Source organism: Microtus pennsylvanicus, chromosome 11 (genome assembly GCF_037038515.1).
Source record: "Microtus pennsylvanicus isolate mMicPen1 chromosome 11, mMicPen1.hap1, whole genome shotgun sequence".
Taxonomy (NCBI): domain Eukaryota; kingdom Metazoa; phylum Chordata; class Mammalia; order Rodentia; family Cricetidae; genus Microtus; species Microtus pennsylvanicus.
The window spans coordinates 60,928,938-60,956,224 of record NC_134589.1 but is presented as its reverse complement, the minus strand read 5'-3'; the positions used below and the strand labels follow the sequence as shown (position 1 = coordinate 60,956,224).

Genomic DNA, 27,287 nt, shown 5'->3' with positions numbered 1-27,287 from the left:
TGTGTGCGCGCGTGTGTGTGTGTGCACGCAAGGGCAAGTGGGAAGGGGGCGCAGCTCAGGACAGGGAGGCTCTCCTAGCAGGTCCCGGGTCCGGGTGGCGACACGAGCCCTCGGTCGGCCGGCAGCGGGCGGGTGGTTCCCCGAACCCCTCCCCCGCGCGTGCGCGCCCGGGTCCGCCCTCCCCGTAGCCTCGACTCCCGCGCGGCAGCGGCGGTTCCTTCCCCCTCCCCCAGCCCTGGCTCCGGGGGACCCCGCGATGCCGGTCCGCACAGAGTGTCCCCCGCCGGCGGGTGCCTCAGCCACATCCGCGGCCTCACTCATCCCGCCGCCGCCCATCAACACCCAGCAGCCCGGCGTGGCCACCAGCCTGCTCTACAGCGGCTCCAAGTTCCGCGGCCACCAGAAGAGCAAGGGGAACTCGTACGACGTAGAGGTGGTGCTGCAGGTGAGCGCCGGGGGGCCAGGCCGGGCCCGAGGGCCTCCTCGCGGCGCTCACGGGCCGGGCCTGCCCTGGGCTCCTCGAGCCCTCAGCCGCGAACCAGGCCCTCACTGCCGGGGCCTCCTGCACCCGGCGCCTCCCACCGGGACCTACCCAGCTGATGTCACACTCTCGAACCCTAGCCCTAACCCACCCCTAGACCCAGAGCCTGTAGCGACCACCTTCCGACAGACCCCGAAGACTGTCCCACACTTGGGAGCCTTTGACCCGCCCGCTTGGGATCCGGAAGCACCCCTATGACTAGCTGTCCTTTAACCTGCGTCGGTTCTTCTCAAGTCCTGTCTTCCCTACACCGAGCCGGCCCTCCCACCAGTCCCTGTCGGATCCTTCCCCAAACTCAGTACCCTCCCAGTGGCGACCAGTGTCAGATTCTCCCAGAATGAAGGTTGTCCCCCGACCACCACTCACTCCATCCTTAGAGCCAGGGACCTTGTTCCTTTGGAGAATTCAACCAGCCCACCGCCCTCGGGGAGGCGGGGGCGGGGTGGACAACCTCCCTTCATTGGCAGAGACACCCCACTGCATTCCTCGGGGCCCTTGGCTCCCCAAAGACCAGGTACTCACACCCAGCTATCTCCAGCTGCACCACTTAGTGTTAGGACTGTGCCTCCTGAGGCCTTCCAGGACCAAAACCCTGCCTCAATCAGTTCATAGCCTAATCAGTCAACCGCCCCCATGTTAGGCTTCCTGCCCCAGACTCTCACACTACCCTGCTCTGTGGCCACTTCCCTTCCCTGGCAGTCCCCCTGGCCTCTCCCCAGACCTCGCACCTTGGTCTAGCTGGTTGCTGTTGCTGGCTTCAGTGTGGCTGATTTTTATCTACACAGCTCCAGAGTTTCCTCCCTGCCTCAGATGCCCAAGTACTGGGAAATCTAACCCAGTTTTGTTTTGTGTCCACTTGCCTCCCCCTATTTGACCTGGATATCTGAGTACTGGCTGTCGACTGCCAGTCCCTGAACAACTTTGAAACTTCAGCTTCATCTACTCTGGGCCTTTCCTTCCCTGTCCAAATCCTTCTTCCCTCTCCCTTGAAGCTTTTTCCCAGCCAAAGGAGTCTGGTGGGGATGGATATTTTCTTTTATCTCCTCTCCCCACAATTGTGTTCTTTCTGGGTATTAAACTGCCTGCCTGAAGACCCATTCCCCCTCCCATCTTGTGCGCATTTTCTTAATGCCACCTCCTAGGCTGTTCCCCAAATTGTGTTCCTTGAAAGCCCTTGTAGAGGTTCAGAGGTGCATGCTGCCTCAGGGTCCCAGAGAGATGTGCACCCTTTAATCTAATTTCCCATCTTGGTTTCTTTTGAGCAAGTAGACTTCCCACTCCAAAGGCATGATGAGAGTGTCTCCTGACTGTAGCACACCCATAAGCCATTTCCTTCCTACCCCTTGTGGGAATAATTCTCTCACGTTTTTGACTGGGAAAAGTGTCCTCTTATTAAATGCAATTTGTCCCATAGAGTTCTGCCATGAAGTATATTTATTGTAATTGGAAAACTGGCTGAGCTATTTCAATCCTCATTACCTACTGTGATAATAATTTTTTCCTCTTTAAAATGTGATAATATAGTATGGAAAAGTCAGACTTTTTTGTTTTTAATTCATTCAACTAATCATAAAATTCTGGAACTGAGATCCCTTCATGACTCATGTTTGGAATGGTCCTGAATTTATGCCCACTTGCTGGTTTCTAATATAATAGGTAACAGCTGGGACAGAGCAACTATGTGTCAGAGGAATGTGTTCCTGTTATGTGTGTGGTGTTCCCTACTGTGTAGTTGCCAGGGCCCTGTGAACCAATAGAAATAGTGATTGAGTTTGGGACATGGTTGATAGGCGTCAGGTAGCCCAAATCCTTAGGTCAAATGGCTATTGGTGGGGCAGCTGGTGGTCCTGCCAGGGAATGCTCCCCACAGCTTGTTTGTCATGATAATCAAGTGGAGGCATGGGATTGTTATATTACCTAATCTCCCTGCCAAGGCTAGTTTCTTAGTCTCAGCCTTCTGAGAACAGTTGTTTTCATAATTCAACCTCTTTCCTGCTTTTCTTGTTTGTTTAGTTTAGTTTAAAATATTTTTAGGAAGCAGAATAATGTGGTAGTTAAAGGCATGGACTCTGAAGTCAGATCAATGAAAAGTATACCTGCTTGTTCTTTTTAAGTACTTCTCTTGAGGTATAATCCACATACCATACTGTTTACCTATTCAAGGTGTATACTTAATGGCTTCTAGGATATTTGCAGTTGTGCAACTATCACCTGCTTTTTTTTAAAGATTTATTCATTATGTATACAGTGTTCTGCCTGCATGCATACCCTCAGGCCAGAAGATGGCACCAGTACTCATTACAGATGGTTGTGAGCCACCATGTGGTTGCTGGGAACTGAACTCAGGACCTCTGGAAGAGCAGCCAGTGAGTGCTCTTAACCTCTGAGCCATCCCTCCAGCCCTATCACCTGATTTTAGAACATATTTTATTGCCCCCAAAAGAAACTTCATACTCCCTAGCCATCACAAAACGTGTGTGTGCGCACACACACACATACACACACAAACACACGACAATCCTGGGCTGATCTTTTTCTTTCTTCATCAGATTTACCTCTGAGACCAAGTTTGGTAGTATTCGCCTATAATTCTTAAACTCAGAATCTGAGGCCAGAGGATGCTATTAGCCTCATCTCCAGAATGAGACCCTTTCTCAGAAACAGTCAAACAAAAACCTTGATTCACCTTTTACCTATTATGAACATGTATAAATAGAGTCCCACAGTTTTTTCCTTTCATGACTGGCGTCTTTAACAACGTATTCACGGCTCATCTGTATCTCAGCACATGTCAGTACTAAAGTACTTTCCGTTGCTGCCTATTGTAAAACATTGCCTGTCTTTTGTTTAGTCATTGGTTAGTTGATAGACTTTTAGATTCTTTCTACTTTGGGGCTAATATAACTAATGCTCTTGTGAGCATTCATATACAGGTTTCTTGTTTGTTTTTGAGGTGTGGATCTCTATATTGCCTAGGTTAGCTTTGAACCCCTAACTTCAAGTGACCTTCCCATTTTAGCTGTCCCAAGTACTGAGACTATATAAGTATGTACACACCAAGCCAGCTGTGTAGAAGTTTTTATGTGCACATGTGTTTTCATTTTCCTTGAGTAGATATAGATACCTAGAGGTAGAATTGCTGGGTTTTTATAGTATCTCTAGGGTTAATATTTTAGCAGACAACCAGTGGCTTTAAAAGTGGTTACATGGTTTTACATTTCCACTGGCAGCATGTGTAGGTTCCAATTTCATATCTTTACAAATTCCTTTGATGATAGTTGTCCCGGTGGATGTGGAATGGTATCTCACAGTCTTACTATAAATGTTCCAGAAGATGGATATCTTTCTTTTTTTTTTTAGATTTATTTATTTATTTTATGTATGAGTGCTCTATCTGCATGGGCACCTTGATGGATATCTTTCACTGTCCTTTCAGCACAGTGAGATATGTACACATGCGTCTGTGAGTGCATGAATGCTGTGTGCTTATGTACCTGAACATCAGAGGTCTATATCAGGTGCCTTCCTCTATTGCTTTCCACCTTATTTTTTGAGACAGGAACTCTCACTGATTGGCTAAACTAACTGCCAGGGAATTCCAGGGATTGGCTTGTCTTGGCCTCCCCAGCGCTGGGCTTACAGCTGTGCCCCACCTCACCTGGCTCTTAATATATAGTAGGAATCCAACTTCAGATTCTCATACTTGCATAGCCAACTAAGCTGTATCGACAACCCCTGGAGCAGTGGTTCTCAACCTTCCTAATGCTGTTACCCTTTAATACAGTTCTTATGTTGTGACCCCCAACCACAAAATTGTTTTTGTTGCTACTTTGTAATTTTACTACTGTTATGAATCATAAATGTCTAATATGTAGGATATCTGGTATGTGACCACTGTGGGGTTGTGCCCTACAGGTTGAAAACTGCTGCCCTAGAACATCTTTTATTTTGAAATAAAATAAACTCTAGTATAGCAGACCCTGAAAATATATGCAGGGTTCTAACATGATCTTTCCCCCAGCTCTTACTGTAACTATTCCCTCTAAGCCATCCCTTAAGTCACCAGTAGTGTGAAGCCCAGGTCTCTGAAAGGAGTACTTAAAAAGAGCAGCTGTTAGACATAGTTGTACTGAGAGGCCTCTTTGCTAAACATTTGCCTTGTTATTTTTTACATTGAAATGCTGGTCCCTAGGTTGGTGGGAATATGTGCCAGTCAGGTAATTTTAGTTCACCCATCATCATTAAAATCAGTTTGGGCAGAATGGGAAAGATGTAGTTGAGTAGAGGCCAAATAGAAATTCTGATTGTTGAACATGCGGATGTGAAGCAATTTACGCTTCAATTTTTAATCTTACTAGCAAGTATTTCTTCCATTTGATAGTGTTTAGCACTGAAAACCACAAACTGTTGAGTTCTATAAGAACCACAAAAGTAAGATTTAAGGCCTCAGGCTCAGAGTATTCGTTTCATTAATAAAATCTTTTTCTTTTTTTCTTTTCTCTTTTGCTGAACCATGTGAGTGTGAACCAGGTGTGCTATCTAATTCCAGCGCTAAGACCAGCAAGTGAAGATGCTGAAATACTTTGGCAGTTTCTCATGGATTACTTTTGATGCCAGAACCAAGATATGACAGCCCATTCGGCTTCATTGGTACCTCATTGCTTTGGTGCTGACATCGTCTGGCTGACTAGGTTCATTACAGTTCTTAAGGACTGCCTTAATATTTGATTTGTGTTAGAGATGGAAGTAAATCCCCAAAGCTGATAGGTCGGGCTGGAAAAAGATGGCTCAGTAGTTAAGAGCTCGTCCTGCTCTTGTAGAGGACCCGAGTTCAATTCCCAATATTCCTGTCATGCTGCTCACAACTTCTTGTAGCTACAACTGCAGGAGGCTGTGACACCTCTGGCCTTTCTCGTGTGCACATACGCACATTAGACACATAGATATAATGAAAAAATAAATCTTTTCTTAAAATAACTGCCTCAAAACTTACAGTTTTTTTAAAGTGAGACCTTACTTAACATAAAGTTCTCCATGTACCCCCCAGTACCTCTGTACTTTGTTTTGCTTTAATTCAGAAGTTAATAGGCAATTTCAGAGTTTATCATAATTAGAGTCACTTTAAGTCATGAACTCTGAAACTCTGCCCATTTGGAACAATTGTGTGATTGGGGTGAGATTTACAAGTTGATATGCTTCCAGCAACAAACATCTAGATCACATTTCTAAATAGTATGCACAGTGCTGGGGATGCATCTCAGCTGATAAAATGCTTGCCTGCTATGCAGAAAGCCCAGTTTCACGACAAGTACCACACCAAGCAAGCATGATGGTGCACACATGTAATCCAGCATTCAGGAGGATCAGAAACTAATGTCTTTCTCTACTGCACAGAGTTTGAGGCCAGCCTGAGCTTTGTGAGACCCCGTCTCACCTACTGTCTGATGTTACTACTTGACTCCAGGGCCTCTGCTGGGATGGTTCCGGCTCTTCTGGGCTGCCATCCTTAACATTTCCTGGTCTATTTCTCTTTCTGATCTCTTGGTAGCTGTCCTTAGACCAAACGCTGCTTGCCATTGTTCCCAGCATGAGGGAGAGGAAGAGACACTTGTTCCTCACATGACCATTCGAATGCTAATACTCCTTCCTAAGCACTCAGAAGATTCCTGTTCTTATTAGCCAGAACTGAGTCACTCACCCCTACACCAATGGCTCACAGGTGATGGGGTCCCTTCATGCTTTAGATCCACTAATAATGGCCAGGTCCTATGAACAAGGTAGGTGCCATCCCTGCTAGCATGATTTTTAAAAAAAGAAGTTGTTGAGTAGACATCTGGTGGAGTCTGGGCAACCAATGGCCTATGGCTGCTAAGCCTTAAAATCTCCTGTGCCCCTTTCCCTTGTCTTGGTCTCCTGACTGTATTAAGAAACACAAGTCCAGGGACTACAGAGATGGCTCAGCAGTTAAAAGCACTGCTGCTCCTCCAGACAACCAGGTTTGAGTCCCAACACCTACATGGCAGCTCATAACTGTCTGTAGCTCCAGTTCCAGGGGATCCAACAGCTTTTTCTGGCCTCCACAGACATCAGGCATGCATATGGTATAGAGACATACATGTGGGCAAAACACACACATAAAAAGAAATACAAGTCCAAGTCAGGTATAGTGGCACACACCTTTAATTCCAGCACTTGGGAGGCAGAGGCAGGTGAATTTCTGTGAATTTGAGGGTAGCTACCCAGGACTATATGATGATACCCTGTCTTAAAAAGAAGAAAGAAAGTCACTCAGTCAGTCAAGCTGGGCAGTGGTGGTGCACGCCTTCAATCCCAGCACTCTGGAAGCGGAGGTAGGTGGATCTCTGAGTTTGAGGCCAGCCTGATCTACAGAGTGAGTTCCAGGACAGCTAGAGCTGTTATACAGAGAAGCCCTATATTGAAAAAACAAACTATTCTGTTTATGAAATAGGCCAAGCTGGCATTCACAATATGTTGGGTGGCATTTTGGTTCATAATTAAAATTTGTTCCTTCTAACTCTTTCTAAGATGGTATTCCCAAATGTACTGCTTACTCATTTTATAAGGAAATAATTCAAGATGATGCTTAGGGTCAATAACAGCAGGAATAGATCTCCCAAGCCAGTGACTGACTAGCAGAGAAGTAGACATTTAGGGTTAGAGATGACTGGGTATGCAGGTGGAGAGGGCCCTTGTATCTTCCAGTGCACAAAGAATGCAGGTGAGTGAGACGTGTACAGGAAGTGAGCAAGCGGGCTGGCTGCTCCCGAAAGCACATCACTTTTGAAATATTTGGCCAAAGTAAGTGAGAGAAACCTGGGATAATATTTTTAAGATTTATTTTTAATATTGCTTATGTATTCTGCTTGTGGGTATGTACACATGAATGCAGGTGCCAATGGAGGCTAAAAGGTGATGGCTGCCCTAGAACTGGAGGTACTGATGGTCATGCGCAACCTGATGTGGATGCTGGCAACTCAGCTTGGATCCTCTGGAAGAACAGCAAGTGCTCTTAACAACTGAGCCATTTCTCTAGCCCCTGAGATAATTTTTATTATCAGTCAGAATTGAAGGTACCAAAGGCACCTGAGGCTTGGATTGTGCCAGGCACAAGCTGACCACTAGGCCTCCCTGCTCTGGCCTTGAAGGATTTCTGAAGCACCCCAGGGTGCTTTCATTTATAACCTGTCAGTTCATTTATAACACTGTATCCTTTTTTTACAGCACGTGGACACAGGTAACTCTTATCTTTGTGGGTACCTGAAGATTAAAGGCCTTACAGAGGTAAGTGCTTATTGCCAGATCTAGAGCGGGAAAGTAGTGGCTTGCTTCGTAGCTTATGTAGTTCAGAACAGCAGTCCTACATTGAAATGCTTTGACCGTGAGGACCATAATACTGTAATTTTGTCTGTTCATTTGCAAAGTTTTCCACTTTGGTCCTGGGTATGGAACTCGAATGAAATGAAGAGTCTTAGCGTACACTCAGCTGAGCTGCACCCACACCCTTTACTGATCATAGCATGATTGATTAGTCTTTTGTTTGTTTTCCAAGACAGCATTTTTCTATTGCTTTGGTGCTTGTCCTGGAATTTGCTTTGTAGTAGACCAGACTGGCCTTGAACTCACAGAGATCCACCTGCCTCTGCCTCCCTAGTGCTGGGATTAAAAGTGTGCACCACTATCTAGCTTGATTAGTCATTTTTTATGATTTTTTTTTTGAGACAGAATAGCCCAGGTTGGCCTCAAACTTGAGTTACACTGTCTCAGCCCCTGGAGTGCTAAGATTACAGCTATGCGCTGCCATGCCTAGCAGTCTTAATCCTTTTTAAGAAGACTTTATGGACTGGAGAGATGGCTCAGCAGCCATAAGTGCTTGCTGACCAGATTTCAGATCACAACACCCATATAATAAGCTGTATCCAGGGCACTTTTTTAAAGGTGTATTTATTTTACATATATGGGTGTTTTGTCTACATGTACATCTGCACACCATGTACAGGTATCAAGTCCCATAGAACTACAGTTATAGACACAATTATAGATGATTGTGAGCCATCCTGTGGGTGGAGGGAATTGAACTTAGGACCTCTGGAAGAGCAGTCTGAGTTACTTAACCACTGAGTCATCTCCCCAGTACTTCAGTGTACTTTTATAAACCCATCTCTAACTTGGGCAGAGACCCAATCATCACTGGAGCTTGCTCGTTTCCAGCCTAGCCAAGAAAACATCAACTCCAGGTTCAGGAAGAGATTTTGCCTCAAAGGACTATGTAGAAAGTGGTAGAAGAGGATGGCTGATACTCTCTTTTAGCCTATAAACACACAGACCTATATAAATGTGTATACACACTCACAAACACAGAAGTCTTGGAAAAATAAGGAAAGAGAGCCAGAGAGATAGTTCAGCAGTTAAGAGTATTTACTGCTCTTGCAGATAACGAGGCATGCCTCCCAGGACCCACATCACATAGCTCTCACACTGCTATCTCCAGCTCCAGGGACTCTCAACACCCTTTTCTGGACCCCATAGACAATTGTACATGTGTGGCATATGTGCGCATGCATGTGCATAAAGAAAAATAATAAATAATACAGCATCCACCCTGATCATAACTTTAACAGTCTTTGAGGTTGTCATCAATTAATTATACAAAAGTAAAGTTTTTGAAGTTATTTAAGTCCTATGGTTCAACCAGTTGTGGTGGTGCGTACCTTTAATCCCAACACTGGGAGGGAGAGACAGACAGATCTCTCTCTGAGACCAGTCTAGTCTACAGAATGAGTTCTAGGACAGCCAGGGTTACATGGAGAAACCCTATTTCAGAAAAATGGATGGATGGATGGATGGATGGATGGATGGATGGATGGATGGATGGATCTGGTGGTTCATTGGAACAGTAAAAACAAGAATCTAGTTTTCAGCTTGGTGAGTAAAAGTAGAGCATTCTTTCTGTCTTCTAGACTCCTGAGATTTAGAAGATAGATCTTTTCCATTCGTGGCTAAATGGGAAGAAGAAGGATGCCTAACTGGCCACTGAGTTAGTTCCCTGCCAGAAGTGTAGGCATAACTGCATTGCTTATGGCTTTTATTGCTTCATATAGTTCTGATTGACCAGCAGGATGGGACAGGACTGAACAGAGCCTGCAAACTTCACTCAGCCCTTTTCTGACTTTGTGACCTTTAATTTCTCAAGTCTCTTCATTTCAGCTTTGGCTTAAAGGAGAGTAAAAAGCTACTGCTCTGCTCTGTCAGATAACTCATCCAAGTGGGGACATGTTAAAGTAAGTTGTAGATAGCATTGCGGCCCAGATGTGAATGGAGTGCTGCTGTGGTGTCTGTCCCACAGAGCCTCGTGTTCTGTTTGTCTGTGCTAGAAGCTGGGATGAGGCTTCCCAGGGAAGTTTATTATTCAAACAGAAGGTATCTTCCCCATCTCTAGAAACATATCCAATCAGAGGACAGAAGTGATAGCAAAGTAAAGCTCCCCGCCCTCCCCCCCCAAAAAAACTCTTGACTTGTCCTAGGAGAAAATATGTTCTGAAACAGGATGTGCTCAGTTAATAAGGTAGCCAGTGCCTTGGTTCACGGAGTGCAGAGCATATCTCTTTAACATAAAAAACTAACAAAATATGTAATATTGTAGGATATTTTAACAAAGACCCTAAAAGCCAATCAGTTGGGTTGTAGGAAACTACTAAGAAATTGAAGTAGCTCATAAATCTGGGAACGGTACACAAAAGCACTGACAGCTAAGAGTTCTTCCCAGAGCAAGTTTCCCTAGTAAGGGAAGCTCTTCCCTGAGGGAGGGTGCCAGCATGACCTTGCACTTGGGCCAGCTCACAGGGATTCATCTTTCCTGGCACATCTCAGATCTGTAGGCAGAGAGGCCTTACTGGGCCCGTGTCCTTCCAAAGTAGTCTGTCCAGGTACAGCATGGAGGTGTGCCATTCTTGTGTGGGGCATTTAGTAAAAGGTAGCATATGGTGCTTAAGGCCTCAGTAGGCCACGGGATGCTTTGTATTCTCTAGTACCACATTATAGCTTTATAAACAGACTTAACACACCATGTATTTCATCTCTTTATTTTATTTTGACAGGTCTCACTATGCAGGTCTGGCTGTCCTGGAACTCACTTAAGTAGATCAGATTGGCCTTGAACTCATAAAGATCCACCTGCCTCTGCCTCCTGTGTGCTGGGATTAAAGGCGCTTGCCACTGCGCTACCACTACACCTGGCTCACATTTCATCCTTTTAAAATGCAGATTTCTCTGGTATTTGAAGCAGACATTACACCATAGCCCTATTGTATTTAGATCTCATTATTATAGCTCAGACTAGCCTCTAACTCATAATCCTTCTGCCTTAGACTCCTGAGCGTTAGGGTAACAGGTGTGCAGCAGCACACCTGGAAAAAGCGTGTAATTCATGATGAGTTTTTGGTATAGTCACAGAGTTGTGCAACTGATACCTTATCAAATTATGATCCTAGTATGTTGTAACCATAATTAGACTGGTGCAGAGAACTGTAACAAGCTGATAGAGTTTTGTTTCTGTATTTATTGTTCTTATGCTTTCTCATAATTAATTGTTAAAGTATCAAGTGTATCTGGGAGGCAGAGGGAGGCGAATCTCTTGAGTTCCAGGCCAGCCTGATCTCCATTGCAAGTTCTAGGACAGCCAGGCTACACAGAAAGACGCTGTTTCAAAAATAAAATAATAAGCCGGGCGATGGTGGCGCACGCCTTTAATCCCAGCACTCGGGAGGCAGAGGCAGGCGGATCTCTGTGAGTTCGAGACCAGCCTGGTCTACAAGAGCTAGTTCCAGGACAGGCTTCAAAACCACAGAGAAACCCTGTCTCAAAAAACCAAAAAAATAAAATAAAATAATAAAATGTCAACTATATATTTTTTTGGATTAAACTACCTAAGTGGTTTGTTTAGTTAATTGTTGACTTTTTGTGTATGCATTGTGAAGTGTTAAAAGTTAAATTTGAGGTTATTTGCTACACACATTCACTAACACAGTATAGCTTTACTGTTTAGGCACTGTTTGAACTGAAGCATCAAATTTGTAAAGAATAGATATAAATTGTGCTATCTTTGCATTTCTGAGATAGCCATCAGCAGGGAGAGGGACTGTTCCCCAAAATCCCAACAGTATGGAGGGTATCTGGGAGCCCAGCTTTGAAGGGGAGATGGTGGTAAAGCCTTGTTCTGACCCCTAGTTGGATTTGGAAGGTCAGGCTGAGGTTGGAAGCAGAAATGCAGACCACACTAGCCAAATTCCTAAGACTAATATAAGAGCAAAAGTGTCGGTTCACTCTTTTTTTTAAGGGGGGGGGGCGGTGGATGTTCAAGACATGTTTCAGTGTGTGATTTTGGAGCCTGTTCTGGAACTTTCTTTGTAGACCAGGCTGGCCTCTAACTCAGAGATCCATCTGCCTCTGCCTCCAGAGTGCTGGGATTAAAGGTGTGCACAACTACCACCAGGCTACTCTTTTTTTTTTTCTTTTTAATGTATCAGTGTTGTGTCTGCATGTATGCTTGCATGCCAGAAGAGGGCATCAGACCCCCACGGTAGAGAGTTGTGAGCTACCATGTGGTTTCTGGGAATTAAACTCAGGACCTTTGGAAAAGCAGCCAGTGCTCTTAACCTCTGAGCCATCTCTCCAGCCTGTTTACTCATAATTGACATACTAGTTGACCTGCACCTGTTTGTTCTCCCTCCCTGTCTCCTCTTTCTCTTCTTTTTGGTTTTTCTAGACAGGGTTTCTCTGTCTAACAATCCTGGCTGTCCTGGAACTTGCTCTGTACACCAGGCTGGTCTCAAACTCACAGAGATCCACCTGCCTCTGCCTCCCGAGTGCTGGGATTAAAGGTGCTGACTCCTCTTTCAAATAACCTTCCTTCTGGTGGTGTGTTTCTGGTTTGTGAGTGTGTGTGTGTGTGTTTATGGTTTTTTGTTGTTGATGTTGATGTTTTTGTTTTGTTTTTCGAGACAAGGTTTCTCTGTAGCTTTGGAGCCTGTGCTGGAACTAGCTCTTGTAGACCAGGCTGGTCTCGAACTCACAAAGATCCACCTGCCTCTGCCTCCCAAGTGCTGGGATTAAAGGTGTGTGCCACCATCGCCCAGCATGTATTTCTAAATTATCCTAAATTTCACTATATATTCATTCAAGTGTTCAGGATTTCTGTGCCTTCCCCAAGAAATAATGATTCTTTTTGTGAACTTCTGACTATGATGGATCCAATTCATTGTCATTTACTGTATTTGGGGGAGTGTATTATAGTTACCTTCACATGCTGCCTAAAGTGTTTAAGAACTCAGCATAGAATCATTCCCTTTTAAGCAAAATATCTTTTGGACTTCCTGGCTTATATAGCCCTTCCCAAAAATGGATTAGTATAGTTTTTTAACATGGATTAGATTTCCATTTAGGAAACTCTCCCATCTTATTTCTTCAGGTTGTGTACATACATATCTGTATTAGAAACCCAGCGTAGTACTGTTAGTGTAGGAGTTTGAGGTTTTGAAGGATGTTAGATTTGTGTATTTTAAATCTCACTGTTAAGAAATGGAATGGGAGCCAGGCTGTGGTGGCTAATCCCAGCACTCAGGAGGCAGGTGGATCTCTGAGTTCGAGGCCAGCCTGATCTACAGATTGAGTTCCAGGACAGCCAGAGCTGCACAAAGAAACCCTGTCTCAAGAAAGAAAGAGAGAGAGAGAAAAGAAAGAAAGAAAGAAAGAAAGAAAGAAAGAAAGAAAGAAAGAAGTTATAGTAGGATTGGTTATCTCTGAAAGGTGAAGTAGACAGGAGACAAGAGAGCACATGTCGGGTGGCCTGAGGTCTTAGGACCAAAGTATATGCTTATTCAGGGTCTGGGTGTGTAGCTTAGTGGGAGTGCAGGGACCCCTGGGTTTAGATCCCCGCATACTACAAACAAAAACAACCAGAAATCCACATTTAATGTCTTACTTGGATATTTGCTTTTGCTGTAGGAATATCCGACCCTTACAACCTTCTTTGAAGGAGAAATAATAAGCAAAAAACACCCTTTCTTAACTCGCAAGTGGGATGCAGATGAAGATGTCGATCGGAAACACTGGGTGAGTAAGGCTGTGCTCTGCCCTGGGCAGCAGAAGACATCCAGAGAGTGGCAGGCCTAGACCTGGGGCCCTGGGGCCCAGCAGGAGTTAATTAGAACCCAAGCCACAGTTGCCCCAGGTCTGCCAACCCTTCTCATAAATACCAGGTGATGAGAACAGTCCTTCAGGTCTGTGCACTGCTCTGTGTGACTGTTAGAACCTGGGCAGTGTCCCTGTTCTGTCATCTTCTATTTACTGTTCCTTTCAGTCACCTCTGTATGGTGAAACCCCATGAAATGGGTAACAGTTGCCTCTCATGTTCTGGATGGCCTGTAATGGGGATGTTGTTCATGAGCCCAGCAAGGGCAGAGTGCATTGCTTCTTTCTGTTCATCCTAATGGACCTAACCTACATACCATTCAGACACTCTTGAGAAATTCCCTGTCCTTAGCAGTCACGTGTGCTATTCCCAATGATGAGCATGTCAGAACAGCTTAGAGCCACTGCCCTGGGGTCTTTTCCCTGGTTTATGTTTGGGTCTTTACCCATCTTATATCTTCAGAAATTTGCTTTTCATCCTATCACGCTAGCCTTTGGCCTAGTCAATTATTGTGGAGAGGGCTGTTTGTTTTGAGGTAGTATCTTCCTCTGTAACCCAGACTGGCTTGAAAATCTAGGTGATCCTCTTGCTCAGCCTCCCAAGAGCTGCAATAACTGGTGTATGTCACCATGCCCAGCTGGTTTTGTTTTTGAGATACGGTCTTGCTTTGTTTACCTTGAGTTCACAGTGTGCGTAAACTGCCTGTGGTACCACTTCCCTGCTGCAGTCCAGAGTCAGACCTACTGTTGCCTCCCAGATTTACCTGTTAGCAGCACTTACAGCTGGCGTCGCGGTCAGGCTTCCATGTGTTTCACCTCTTCATGACAACATTTATGACTTAGCATATCAAGCTGTATTATAGTGCTTTGAAAAAACAAGCTAGAAAGAAAAAATCTGTAATAGCAATGAATAGCGCTAAGACAGGTACTCTGTCTGGGCCCTCTTTTGGGTCCTTTTGTATCCATGAGTTTGCACTTTGTGTATTCAAATGACTGTAGGTTGAAACTGTTTGTGAGCAATAACTCATTAATTCTCCTGCATAGTACAAGAAAATGTTAGTAAGCCAAGCAGTGATGGTGCACACCTTTAATCCCAGCACTCGGGAGGCAGAGGCAGGCGGATCTCTGGGAGTTCAAAGCCAGCCTGGTCTACCAAGAGCTAGTTCCAGGACAGGCACCAAAGCTACAGAGAAACCCTGTCTCGAAAAACCAAAAAAAGAAAAAGAAAATGTTAGTAAGAAATACTTTGCCTCAAACTGAGGAGATGGCTTAGTAGTTAAGGGCACATACTATTCTTCCAAAAGATTCAGATTTTGTTCCCAGCACTCATGTGATAGCTTGAAACTGTCGTAACTCCAGTTCTAGGGCCTGCCTACCCTCTTCTGACCTCCTTGGCACACACATGGTGTACATACCTATATATATGTGAGTAAAACACCCATGCACATAAAGTAAAACTTTAAAAAAATATATTGCCAGGCATGGTGGTATATGCCTTTAATTTCAACACTCTGGAGGCAGAAGCAGGCAGACTAATGTGAGTTTGAGGCTAGCCTGGTTTATGTAGTGAGTTCCAGACCAGACAGGGCTATACTTTAAAAAAGAAAAAAAAAATCCAATTGGTGGTGGCGCATACCTTTAATCCCAGTACTTGGGAGGCAGAAGCAGTTGGAGATCTCTGTGAGTGGAGGCCAGCCTGGGCTACACAGAGAGACCCTGCCTCAAAAAACTAAGAAAAGAAAAAAGTGTGTCTCTACTCAGCACACACATGCTGTTTTATTTTCACTTTTTCTCAGCACAGTACAGTACAACTGTCTACAAGCATCCCCACTGCATCCCAGCTTCCTAGAGACAATTGAAAGTGTATAGAAGGATAATGTATATAGGCCACATACAGATCAAGGCATGTTATCTGAGGGCTTGAGTGTCTGGAGATTTTGGTATCTGTACAGGATTCTGGAATCCATCCTCTGCAGGTACCAAGAGATGACGGCATATACATATATTGCCCCTTTTCATTTGCTACCTGAGTAGCTGGCACAAACCCGATGTTATAACACAAGCACTGGCTTTCCTATACCCATTCCTCTGATGTGGATGTGGCTCAGACTGACTCTTTGTTTTTTGTTTTTGTTTTGTTTTTAGATTTATTACTTTATCTGTATGAGTATTTTGCCTACCTATATGTGTGTGAGTGCTGGGAACCAGCAACAAGTGTCCTTAACCACTGAGCAAACTCTCCAGTCCTAATCTTTGTTTTTCAGCTTATTTTTTATGATGTACGCACTAAAACTAAAAAAACAAAACAAGCCAGTGTCTGCTTACATGTGTTGGAGGGTGTGCATGCACACACCGCCAGAAGTCAACACCAGATGTCTTCCTCTGTAGTTCTGCACAGTTTGCAGGCAGAGTCTCACTAAGCTGCGAGCAGCTCTAGCATTCTAGGTGCACACCACCATCCTTGGCCTTTACTAACTGAGCCATCTCCTCAGGCCTTGTTTGTGAGTTTGTCTTTTGTTTGGGTGAGATATGATCTCTGTATTCAGCCCTGACTGGTCTGGAACTTGCTATGTAGATCAGGCTGACCTCAAATTCAGAGAACCTATAGACTGCCTCCCCAGTCCTGGTATTAAAAGTGCACTCCACCATGTCCAGCACTATTTTTGTTTTTAGCATAATCCTATGTAGTCTAGACAGGCTTTAACCTCCCTGTGTAGCTGAAAATAACCTGGAATTCTTGATTCTCCAACCTCCTTAGTGCTGGGACTCACCATGACTCTCCTTGCCCTTCTGTATTTTCTTTTTGTTTTTTGTTTTTGTTTTTGAGACAGTCTTATTATGTAGTCCTGGCTGTCCTGGAACTCACTATGTAGACCAGGCAGGCCTCAAATTCACAGATATCTGCCTGCTTCCTGAGTTTGGGGATTAAGGTAGCCATGCCCAGCGCTACTCTATTGCTTTGCTGAAATCTCACTAATCCATCTGATAGTAGGGTGTTCTAGAAGTGCCCATTCCCACCTTTGACTTTTCCTTCTTGCTGTGCTCACTGGGCACACAATCTAGTAGTGCCTGTCCTCTTACTTGTCTTTTTCAGGTGTCATGTCCTCAGGCACCCACCTTTCCTCATGTTAATGGGTCACTGAGACTCTTTTGTTTTGTTTTTAGGGCAAGTTTCTGGCTTTTTATCAGTATGCAAAATCATTTAATTCAGATGACTTTGATTATGAAGAACTGAAAAACGGGGATTATGTCTTCATGAGGTGGAAGGTAAGGTTCTGCCCAGGCCATCTCCCCAAACTCCCACATGCCAGGTCCTAGAACACCCACACATACTCCTCTTGCAGATTATGCCTTCCCTTATCACATGTGTCTTCATGGCAAGGTCCCTACACCCTTATAGACAGCAGTGCTGTGGTGGCTGCAGAGCACACCTGAGTAAGCTGGTTGTGCTGTCTAGTGGGCAGTGGGCATATTCGTTCCAGTAGGCACCCCTGACCCAGTGTCCTCTTCCTTTCGTTCTACACAAGAATCCTGTGAAACTCCAGGATGAGTCAGCCCGTGTTCTGGGGAGTCAGGGCAACTTTCCTCGGACTCAGTCATCTCTGCATCCTACCCTACCACGAGCTAAATGCCATCAGAGTGACTTGCTCTCCAGCCACATCCTCTACCCAGTGCTCAGGAAATGAGAAGCCAGGAATGAAACACAAGTTCTTCCCTCCCTGGCCCTTGGCTCCCTCTAGTCTTTCAGTGGATTGGCCTTTTGTTTGAGAGTCCTATGCTCCTCTGCTAGGGCAGTATGCTGTCTACAGGCACAGGAATGCAAAGCATGAAACAAGTTTTGAAAGAACTTTGGGAACACCCAACCACCTCAAGTCCCCATTACCTGGTCTGTGAGGAGAAAGAAAGCTATTTGAGGGGGCTGGAGAGATGGATCAGCAGTTAAAAGAAGTAGCTGCCCTTCCAGAGGCCTAGGAGAGTTCAATTCTCAGCACCCATATGGCAGTTCACAGCTGTCTGCAACTGTAGTTTCAGGGGATCCGACACCCTCACACAGACACACAGGCAGGCAAAACACCAATGCATATAAAATAAAGCTACTTGAGTAGGACACAGATTTCATAAACACCAGACATCTAAAGTGGTTGCTTGCTGTCTGTGCTTTGTGTGGCTCATCCGTTGGAAAGTAGGATAGCATTTCCTCACCAGACAATCACAGGCAAGCACACAGTGAACTTCCCTTTCTAGCCCCTTCTGCCACCCAGTGTCTGTTGATCCATCCAGCCTACTCTGCTATCCAGCACATACTGAGCTTATCTCTCTGCCCACACTAGCACATACTAAGCCTCCCTCCCCAGCCTGCTGTAGTGCTGGAAACACGCCAATTAACCCTTTAAAGCACTAGGATTAATGTTTAGATTAATTTTTTCCCTCAGCAGACTTTGCAGATACTAGGCAAGTGTTCTACCACTGAGCTAGACTTCAGCCCTAAATTGAACTTTAAAATGAACTTTGAAGGTTGAGTAAGGCAGAAAAAAAGCTGGAAAAGGCTTGGGAGTATAGTTTGTGCTAGAACATTTGTCTAGTGTACTCAAAGTCCTGGGTTTCATCCTAGCACTGGAAAGTAAATTAAAACAGTTTGTTAGAGTTGTTTCCAAACAATTTCTCTTAGAGTCACTCCTGTTGAATTTTGGTTTACCTGAGACCCCATCTCCCAGGGAATATGAGCCTTTCACAGATGGTAGATTGCCTGTCTTTGTGGTGTATCTGGCACAGATGGTGCTGTTCTTGTGACTTTGACCAGGGCAGAGCTTTGGTGAGGTGTCACAGGGACTCTCACCTCAGAATGAGCACAGACTGCAATAGATGTGACTCATTATTAGAGGCAATCAGAACCCAGTCCGGTTCCTGGAAACCAGACTGAAATGTATTTCCAGATTATTCTATCAAGTGGATGATCCCTCCTCTGAGTGGCTGATCCTGTGGGTACAGTGAGGTAGGTAGGACACTGTAGTAACATATGAGCACCACCCAAAACCAGGCAGAGACCTTTATTCCAGCAGTCCTTATCCTCTGCTGTCGTGCTGAAAGGGAAGGTATTGACTGCTCCCATATCTGTGTGCAGGAGCAGTTCCTTGTCCCGGACCACACAATCAAAGACATCAGCGGTGCTTCCTTTGCTGGCTTCTATTACATCTGCTTTCAGAAGTCAGCAGCCTCCATAGAGGGCTACTACTACCATCGGAGTTCAGAATGGTAAGGACCCCAAGGCTGGCAATGCAGCAAAAGTTGCCCTCAACTCCATCTAAAAGAGATTCTCTCTCTCCCTCTGTCCAAATTCCATATTCTGTGTACTCTTTGTATCGAGGCCATTAAGATGATCTCACACAAAACAGAGATTCTTTCTGACCTATTGAGTGAAGCAGTGAAATGAAAGTGGATATTGTGTAAAAAAAAATAAATAATAACATTTCTAAATATTGTTAAAAAGTTAAACTTTTTATTTAATGTGTATTAATGTATTATCTGCATACATATATGTATACCACATGTGTACCTGGTGCCTACAGAGGTCAGAAGAGGGCATCGGATCCTCAGGAACTGGAGTTAGGGATGGTTGTGAGCCACTGCAGGTGCTGAGAACCAAACCTGAATCTTCTGTAAGACCGACAAGTTCTCTTAACCGCTAAGCCATCTCTCTCTAGTCTTATTTCTAAATGTGTGTATATTCGAGAGACAGACAGACAGACAGACTCTAGAGACATAATCTTATGTTGGAACCTAGGACCTTGTACATGCTAGGTAAGTGTTCTAACACTAAGCAGCACCCAGTCTATACTTGTAGGCAGTCTTGCACTTAAAATAATCCTGATTGTTTTATATTTATTCCTCACAAATTGAGCAGTATTTCTAATGTCATCTCTTATAGACAGTGTGACCTTCGCAGTTACCAACTGGCACTGCCTGTTATGCACTTGATCTTGGTCTGACGAGCGAGAGGCCATGAAAATTCACCTCCCTGCCCTATGTCCCTCCAGTGCTGTGATGAGAAGGGCCACCTCAAGTGCTAACCTTTGCCATCTTTTAGGGTACTCTCATGCCCTCTTGCTGTACTGTGAGGGTTAGCCGTACCAGGAAGCGCATTATTTCTTCTCTGACAGTGGAACACTGTGGGCTGGAGAGATGGCTCAGCAGTCAAGAGTACTTCATGCTCTTCCCAGGGACCCAGGTTTAGATCCCAGCTCTCACATGACAGCTTACAACTGCCTGTAACTCTAGTTCCAGGTGACCTAATAACCCTTTTCTTACAAGTACCTGCACATATGTAGTACACATAAATTCACACAGGCTCACACACATCAATAATAAAAAGTTAAATAAAATATAATGGGGCAATAGTAGCACACGTCTTTGCACTTGAGAAGCAGAGGCAGGCAAATTTTCTGTGAGTTTGAGGCCAGCCTGATCTACAAAGTGAGTTCCAGTACTGTTATATAGAGAAATCCTCTCTCATAAAACAAAAAAGATTAAAAAATAAAATGGAAGCTGGGCAGTGGTGGCGCATACCTTTAATCCCAGCACTCGGGAGGCGGAGGCAGAGGCAGGAGGATCTCTGTGAGTTTGAGACCAGCCTGGTCTAAAGAGCTAGTTCCAGAACAGGCTGCAAAGCTACAGAGAGAACCTGTCTCAAAAAACCAAAAAAATAAAATAAAATAAAATAAATTAAAAAAGGAACACAATTCCTTTCTTAGTAACCCTAGCCTAGATCAATTCAAATTCTTTGTTGGTGGCTTTCAGTAATTCTGTTTGGGTGAATTTTTAAAACTGTTCATAATCCTGTAATGTCTGACCTTTGTATCTGGCATCTCACTTAGCAACATGCTTTGAGGAGGCACTCCTGTCAGTGCATGCATAGGAAGGTTTCTTTGGCTGAGACAGGGTTTCGCTAGCTTACACCTAGAATCTACCTCCTAGGTACCGAGTTAGAAGTATGCATCACATCTTAATGGGGGTTTCTGTTGCTGTGATGACTGTAACCAAAAGCAGTTTTGGCAGGAAAGGGTTTGTTTCACTTATGCTTCCACATCACAGTTCATCATAAGAGGCAGTCTGGGCAGGAGCCTGCGGGCAGGAACTGATATAGAGGCCATGGAAGAGTATACCTTACTGGCTTGCTTAGCCTGCTTTTTTATAGAACCCAGAACCATTAGTCCAGGTATGGCACTACATACAATGGAGTAGGCCCTCCCACATTAATCCCTAATGAGGAAAGCACCCGACAGGCTTGCCTTTAGCCAGATCATGTAGAGACCTTTTTTCAGTTGAGGTTCCTTCCTCTCAGATGAGTCTAGTTTGTGCCAAGTTGACATAAAACCATCCAGCACAACCACTATTATTAGGCTAGAGCTTTTATTTATTACTAAATTCTACGTTGCCTATCTGTGCATCATTTAAACAAATGTCCATCCTTCTGTCAGTGAAGGGACTCTTGGGTTGCTTTCATCTTTGGCTGATCAAAGTCGTACTGCTATGAATGTAGGTGTGTGAGTTTCTGAGTTCCTGTTTTCTTCTACTTTGGGCATATACATACAAGTAAAAGTGCTGATTAGATGCTAAGTCTCTGTTTACCATTCTAAGGAACTGCCAACTTCCTACAGAGGCGGTGCTATTTGACATTCTACCAGCAAAACTTGAGCACTTCAGTTTGCTCACTTTGTTCCCCAGCGCATGTCAGCATTGTCATGTAATGCTGCATATTCCTGAGAACTAGCACATAGTCCTTTGGGGTGTGTGTCATTTCTTTAAAGATTTGTTTTATTTTTGTTGTTTGTGCATTTTGAATATGAGTGAAGATGGCCTGCAAAAGGCCAAAAGGTTGGATCCCCTAGAACCAGACTTAGAGGCTGTTGACAGCAGCCCAACGTGGATGCTGGAAGTAGAACTTAGGTCCTCTGGAACAGCAATATATATTTGGAACCACTGAGCCATTTTTCCAGCACCTCATTTATTTATTTATCTGTGTGGTGTGGAGTGGTAGGTGTACGCATTGTGCGGTAGCATGTATGCCACAAATAAGGTGATGGCTTTTTCCTCCTTCTGTCACATGGCTTCCAAACTCAGATTTGAGTCTTGGCACCAGGTTCATACAGTGAGCCATCTTGCTCCTTTTTTCAATTAAAATTTTTTATTTTGTGTGCCTAATGTTTTGCCTGCATGTGTATCTGTACGTCACTTGCATGTCTGGTGTCCATGGAAGCAAGAAAAGAGCACTGGATCTCCTAGAACTGGTTGTGAGCTGTCTTGTGGGTACTGGGAACCAAACCAAATGCTGCTGGACCATCTTTCCAGTCCTTGTCAGCCTTTCTGAAAAAAAAAATTTTTATTTGTGTGTGTGTGCATATGATGTGTATGTATATGATGTTTATGTGGGTACATGTATCGTGGTGCTCACGTGGAGGACAGAGGACAACTTTGTGGACTTGGTTCTCTCTTTTCACCTCTATGTGGGTTCACACCCAGCTGTTGAGGCCTACTTGGGAGCACCATTACCACAGAGCCATCTCACTGGCCTCATAGTCCTTGCTTGATTTTCTTTTATCCTTTCTTCTAGTGCTTGGGTGTAACCCTGGGCCCCATGCATGCTAGGCCAACTCTCCACTACTAAGCTACATTCTCAGCCCATATTTTAAAAGATATACTAAAGATAAGCTGTCCTCTCGCTGTTCTTTGCTGTTATGTGAAGCAAGTAAGGGAGAGCTAAGCTTCAGACATTAATTAAAATGGACCCAGGAGTTGTCCCTACATGGGGACTGTCCACCTCTTTCCTGATCCTCTGAGATTCCTACTGATGGGAGAAACAGACACCTCCAGGTCCTGTGGCAATCCCACCTTATAGCCACGGTTCAGAACGTGAGAAGCAATGGGGAGTGGGGAGATACTCATGGTGAGCTGTGAGGTTCTTCTCTCCAGTGTCTCTTTGGGTGCTATGAGAATTAGAATATTAGTTGCTATGCATGAAGTATGTCTGATGACATCACATATTGGTATTCTTTAAACACAAATACAGAATTACAAGTCAGAGAGAAGTGGTGAGCTCCATCTCTCCTTATGGCTTATTGGGGTCCTGGTTCTTGTTCTTTAGTTTTTGTCTTCTGTTTTGTGATCCTAGGGCCTGAGCTACATTTGTTGTTTGTGTGTGTGTGTTTGTAGACATAGTTTACTGTGGTGGTCATGAATTGAGGTGACCAGGAGCTTGTGATTCTCCTGCCATGGTAGCTAGGATTACAGACCTGCACCTCCAGGCCTGACTCAGACAGGCTCTCACTCTGTGTCCCTGGCTGGGATGGAGCTCATAGAGATCTACCTGCTTTCACGCTCTCACGCTGGGATGAGAGGCTTGTGTCACCACGCCTGTGAGCTGTGTTACAGTTGTTTCATCATTAGAGCAAATTACCTAAAAACAGTTCTTTTGCATGGTGCTGGTGGAACAGCACAAAAGGAACAGAGGGAACAAACTAGATAGGTGCAGCTCAACTGTGTAAGATGAGTTAACACAGCAGACATGGTGGTGTGCACCTGCATTCCCAACTACTTGGAGGCAGAGGCAGGTGGATTGCTGGGTTGAATAGTGAGACCTCATTTTAAAAATATAACAAAATGGGGGCCTAGAGAGATGGCCCAACAGTTAAGAGAACTTGTTGCTCTTCCAGATGACTTTGGTTCAATTCCCAGCACTGCATGGTGGCTCATAACCATCTTTAATTCTGGTTCCAGGGGATCTTATGCCATCTTCTATTCTCTACAGGCACCAAGCACACACATGATTTATATACACACACATAATAAAAAGAAAACAAAAATATAACAAAATGAGATATGTTTAATGTATTTAATCCCAGCACTCATGAGGCAGAAGCAGATGAATCACTGTGAGTCAGCCTGATCTACATGGGGAGTTCCGGGCCAACTAGAGCTACATAGTGAGACCTTACACTTTTTTTTCCTGGGGGGGGGGGGTTGAAACAATGTTTCTCTGTGTAATAGCCCAAACTGTCCTGAAACTCTTTGTAGGCCAGGATGACCTAAAACAGAGATCCCCCTGCCTCTGCCTCCTGAGTGCTGCGATTAAAGGCATGCGCTACCACCGCTCGGTGAGATCCTACATTTATATACATAACTGAAAATGGTTTAGCACCTCAGTCTGAGTATAATTGTCAGGGGCTCTGGCTGGAGTTCTCCAGCCTTCTCTGTTCAGGATACCCAAGAAAACGCTTCTCTCCTGTCTCTCCCCTATTGCAGGTATCAGTCCCTCAACCTGACCCATGTTCCTGAACACAGTGCACCCATCTATGAGTTCCGGTGACAGTGGTTCAGAACAGCGTCCAAATAAAACTGAACTTGGCAACAAAGAGCTTTGCCAAGGGAATTATGTACCTGCCAGAACCAGGAAAGGTGTGTTCCTGCTTCTTCACGAGCAGACTTCATCAGAAAGCATGAATGCTAACCTACAGGACCCAAGGCACATGGCCGACCTGCAGGCAGGCAGAGGGAGCTGTCCACCTCCTACCCTCCTTCCTCTCCGCGGCATTGTGTTCACCATCTGTTTCTGAGCAACCTTAAATGCACTTCCTTCCTGCACAGCTAACTTCTTCATCACAGAAATGCCATCTGTCCTCGGCCTGCCTCCAGCTGAGTGGAAGGTCAGCTCCTGGGTCACCTCAGCCTTGGTGCTCAGTGGTCCCCACCCAGGCCCTACTCCTTCCCCAGTTGCTTGTTTGGTAGCCCAAGGAAAGGCAGAGCCCAGCATCTACCACCAATGAGATGAGGAGGGGACCCTGGTGGGCCTCATCAGTGTTTGAGTCCAGTTGGGATGTTTTGTGGGGCTGGGGGCTCTGCTGAGCCCTGTACTGCTAACAGTGCAAGAGTTGCACACGGCTGTCGGGTTTCCTGGGCCTGCTGTCGGGGATCACTAAATTTAAGGCTTCCAGATCCCTGGTGGGAGTAGATTCCCAAACCGCTTTCTTAGTACATTTGCTCCAAACTTCTGAACTTGAGGGCAATACTAAAATAAAAGAGTTTTTTATTACAAAATTATTATTTTTATGGTACCTTTAACAAGGACCCTATGGCAAATGCACAATTATTCCGAATTACATTTTATCGTTTTCACATTGAAAACAGCAAATGTTGACTTAGTGATTTTTATATCTATGTCTATATGTATATTTAATCAACCAGCAGTTTTAAAACAAGTCATCTGGTACAAAAGTTTCTCAGCATTGCATAAATTACAGTGCTAAACACAAGAACTGTTTCCGGGGCCAGTTGAGCATTTGTGCCTCTCCTTTTGCTACTTAAAACATCAGTGTGTCATGACAACCTTTTCCAGAGGCAGAAGGGTCTCCATTCTCCGGAAAGGAAGACTGAAATGTTGAGATGGGTGGGCAGGAAAGATAAATGCGCTCAAATAACTCGAGGCTCATGTGCCAAAGTGTGGGGGAGGGGAGCGTTTTGGTTTGGTTTGGTTTTTCTAAATGTTTAAAAAGCTTATAAGTTGGCATCAGTTGTAGTTCACAGATATGGTCAGGGTTTTGGGGAATTCTGGTGGTTTACAGGTTCAAACACAAGAGGAAAAAGCTTTAAAATAAATACAGCATCAGGGCCGGGAGTGCAGCCGATAGAGCACTAGCTTGTCATATATGAGGACCTAGCTTCCATTCCCAGGGCTGGGTAGAGGGGCACCAGGGGTAGCAGGTTGACTATCTGTGCTGTGTGTTACTAATACTGACTGATCAGGGAGCCTTAAAAGAGCAGAAGTGGGGAAAGGAACCAGCAGGTACTTGTGATATCTGTAGTCCTAAGACTACAAACAGTACAACTTACCCAATTCAGTAAAATCAGAAACCATAAAAATAAATCTCAAGACTTAGGTAGAAAAATTATTCCCATCCATTGCTAATACTGAATCACATCATTCCTTACCCTTGAAAAGCAGCAAGCTGGGCACAGTAATGCATCTATAGGCCAGCTACGCAAAAGCCTGAGCCCAGGAGTTAGGGTCAGTCTCAGGTGAACCTAGACTTCATCTCCAAACAAAAGACCTCAAAATTCAACTGAGCATTCAGTGACTGCTCTCTTGAGAAAAACCTGGCTTACCCCCAAGGGACACCATCGCTGCAGCTGCGCTGAAGGCCAACACTGAGAGTGAAGGAGGTGAGGACTGTGCTGACTCAGTCCCTGCAGCACTCAACTCCTCTGCCTGTCCTTTCTACCGTGACAGCAACCCTGTGTGTGACATGCAAGTATCATTCAGCAGCAGGTGGAGTCAGCCTGAACCTGGGGCTTGTGTGCAACTCAAGTAGTGCATCAGTGAACAGTTTCTCTTGTAAACTGGGCAGGCCAGATTGTAGCATAGGGACAGCCTCCCACCCCCACACACACCCTTTTTTCTTTTGTTCTCTTTGGAGTCAGGTTCTCATTGTAACTCTGGCTGCCCTGGAACTCACTATGTAGACCAGGCTGGCTTTGAACTCATAGAGATCCACCTGACTGCTTGGAGTACTAGAGTTAAAGTTGTGAGCCACCACACCCTGCTCCTTTCTCTCTTTTAGCTAGGGAAGTGTTCCAGTTGTACTTAGAAAATGAAGGAAGGATGCCTTTAGCAACCTTCAAACCCTCTTGAAGACTTGCTGCTTAGAAGTCTGCCCCTGAGCATTGGGCAGGAATAAGCGTGTTTCACTTAGTAACTCCTACCTGATGGACAATGATTTTTCCTTTTCTGTTCCTTAAGGACCTCTGGGCACTTGTCTCCATCTGTAACTCTTTCCCAAGCTATCTTGGTGGTTTACATGCCTCTGGTACTGTGTGCAATATCTTTGACTGGCACTTGTATCTAACACTGAGAAGTAAGTGCAGACTGCAGATTTCCTACTGTCGTCTACTCCAGCAAGCCAGCCCCAGGCAGGGACTAGCAGTCTGGCTGGTCTCACCCTCCGCTCAGAAGGCTCCACTGCTGTGGCCAGCCATGGCCCTCCGTGCCCTGCTTCATCCTCGAGCCACCCATCCCTTTGCAGATTGTCCAGCATTTCAGCTGCAGTCCAGAAGGAAGGAGACCATTCCTAACGTTAAGTAGGAAGTCAGTCGTGTGCTGGCTCTGTTAGCAGTGTGAAGTCGGACTCCAGTTTGTTTCTCAGTGTCGTCTGCTTTCAGAAGCAGGGGATTTATATTCTCTTTAAGGCCTTGAATGGATCTTTTTTCCTCATAAAATAGTCACTGATAAGCTAATTTTTAAAAAGAATGCCATTAAGTATGTTACATTGTGGTTTAAAATTACTAACAAGTTCTGGGAAGGAAAAATACTTGATTTTGAATCTTAAATGTTTTTTAAAAATTAGATTTGAATGGGCGCAAAGTATGAATATTTTGTTTCTTTATGGAAGACCTGTGGAAAGGGTTAGAAGATTTGCAATGGGAGAAGTATTTTGCAGAGCTATCAATGTCTAAATAATTTTTAAAAAAATAATAAAGGTATTTAAGCAGTGTG

The 27,287-nt window shown here is 44.7% G+C and overlaps 1 protein-coding gene across 1 annotated transcript; it reads left to right on the top strand.

Moving 5' to 3' along the window:
* Nucleotides 1-121: 121 nt before the first annotated feature.
* On the top strand, nt 122-27,287 carry Gid4 (GID complex subunit 4 homolog). Its single transcript, XM_075992325.1, has 6 exons — nt 122-445; nt 7,784-7,843; nt 13,562-13,669; nt 16,913-17,014; nt 18,870-19,000; nt 24,044-27,287. The coding sequence occupies exons 1-6, from the start codon at nt 257-259 to the stop codon at nt 24,105-24,107; spliced, it is 654 nt and encodes a 217-aa protein (XP_075848440.1). The 5' UTR covers nt 122-256; the 3' UTR covers nt 24,108-27,287.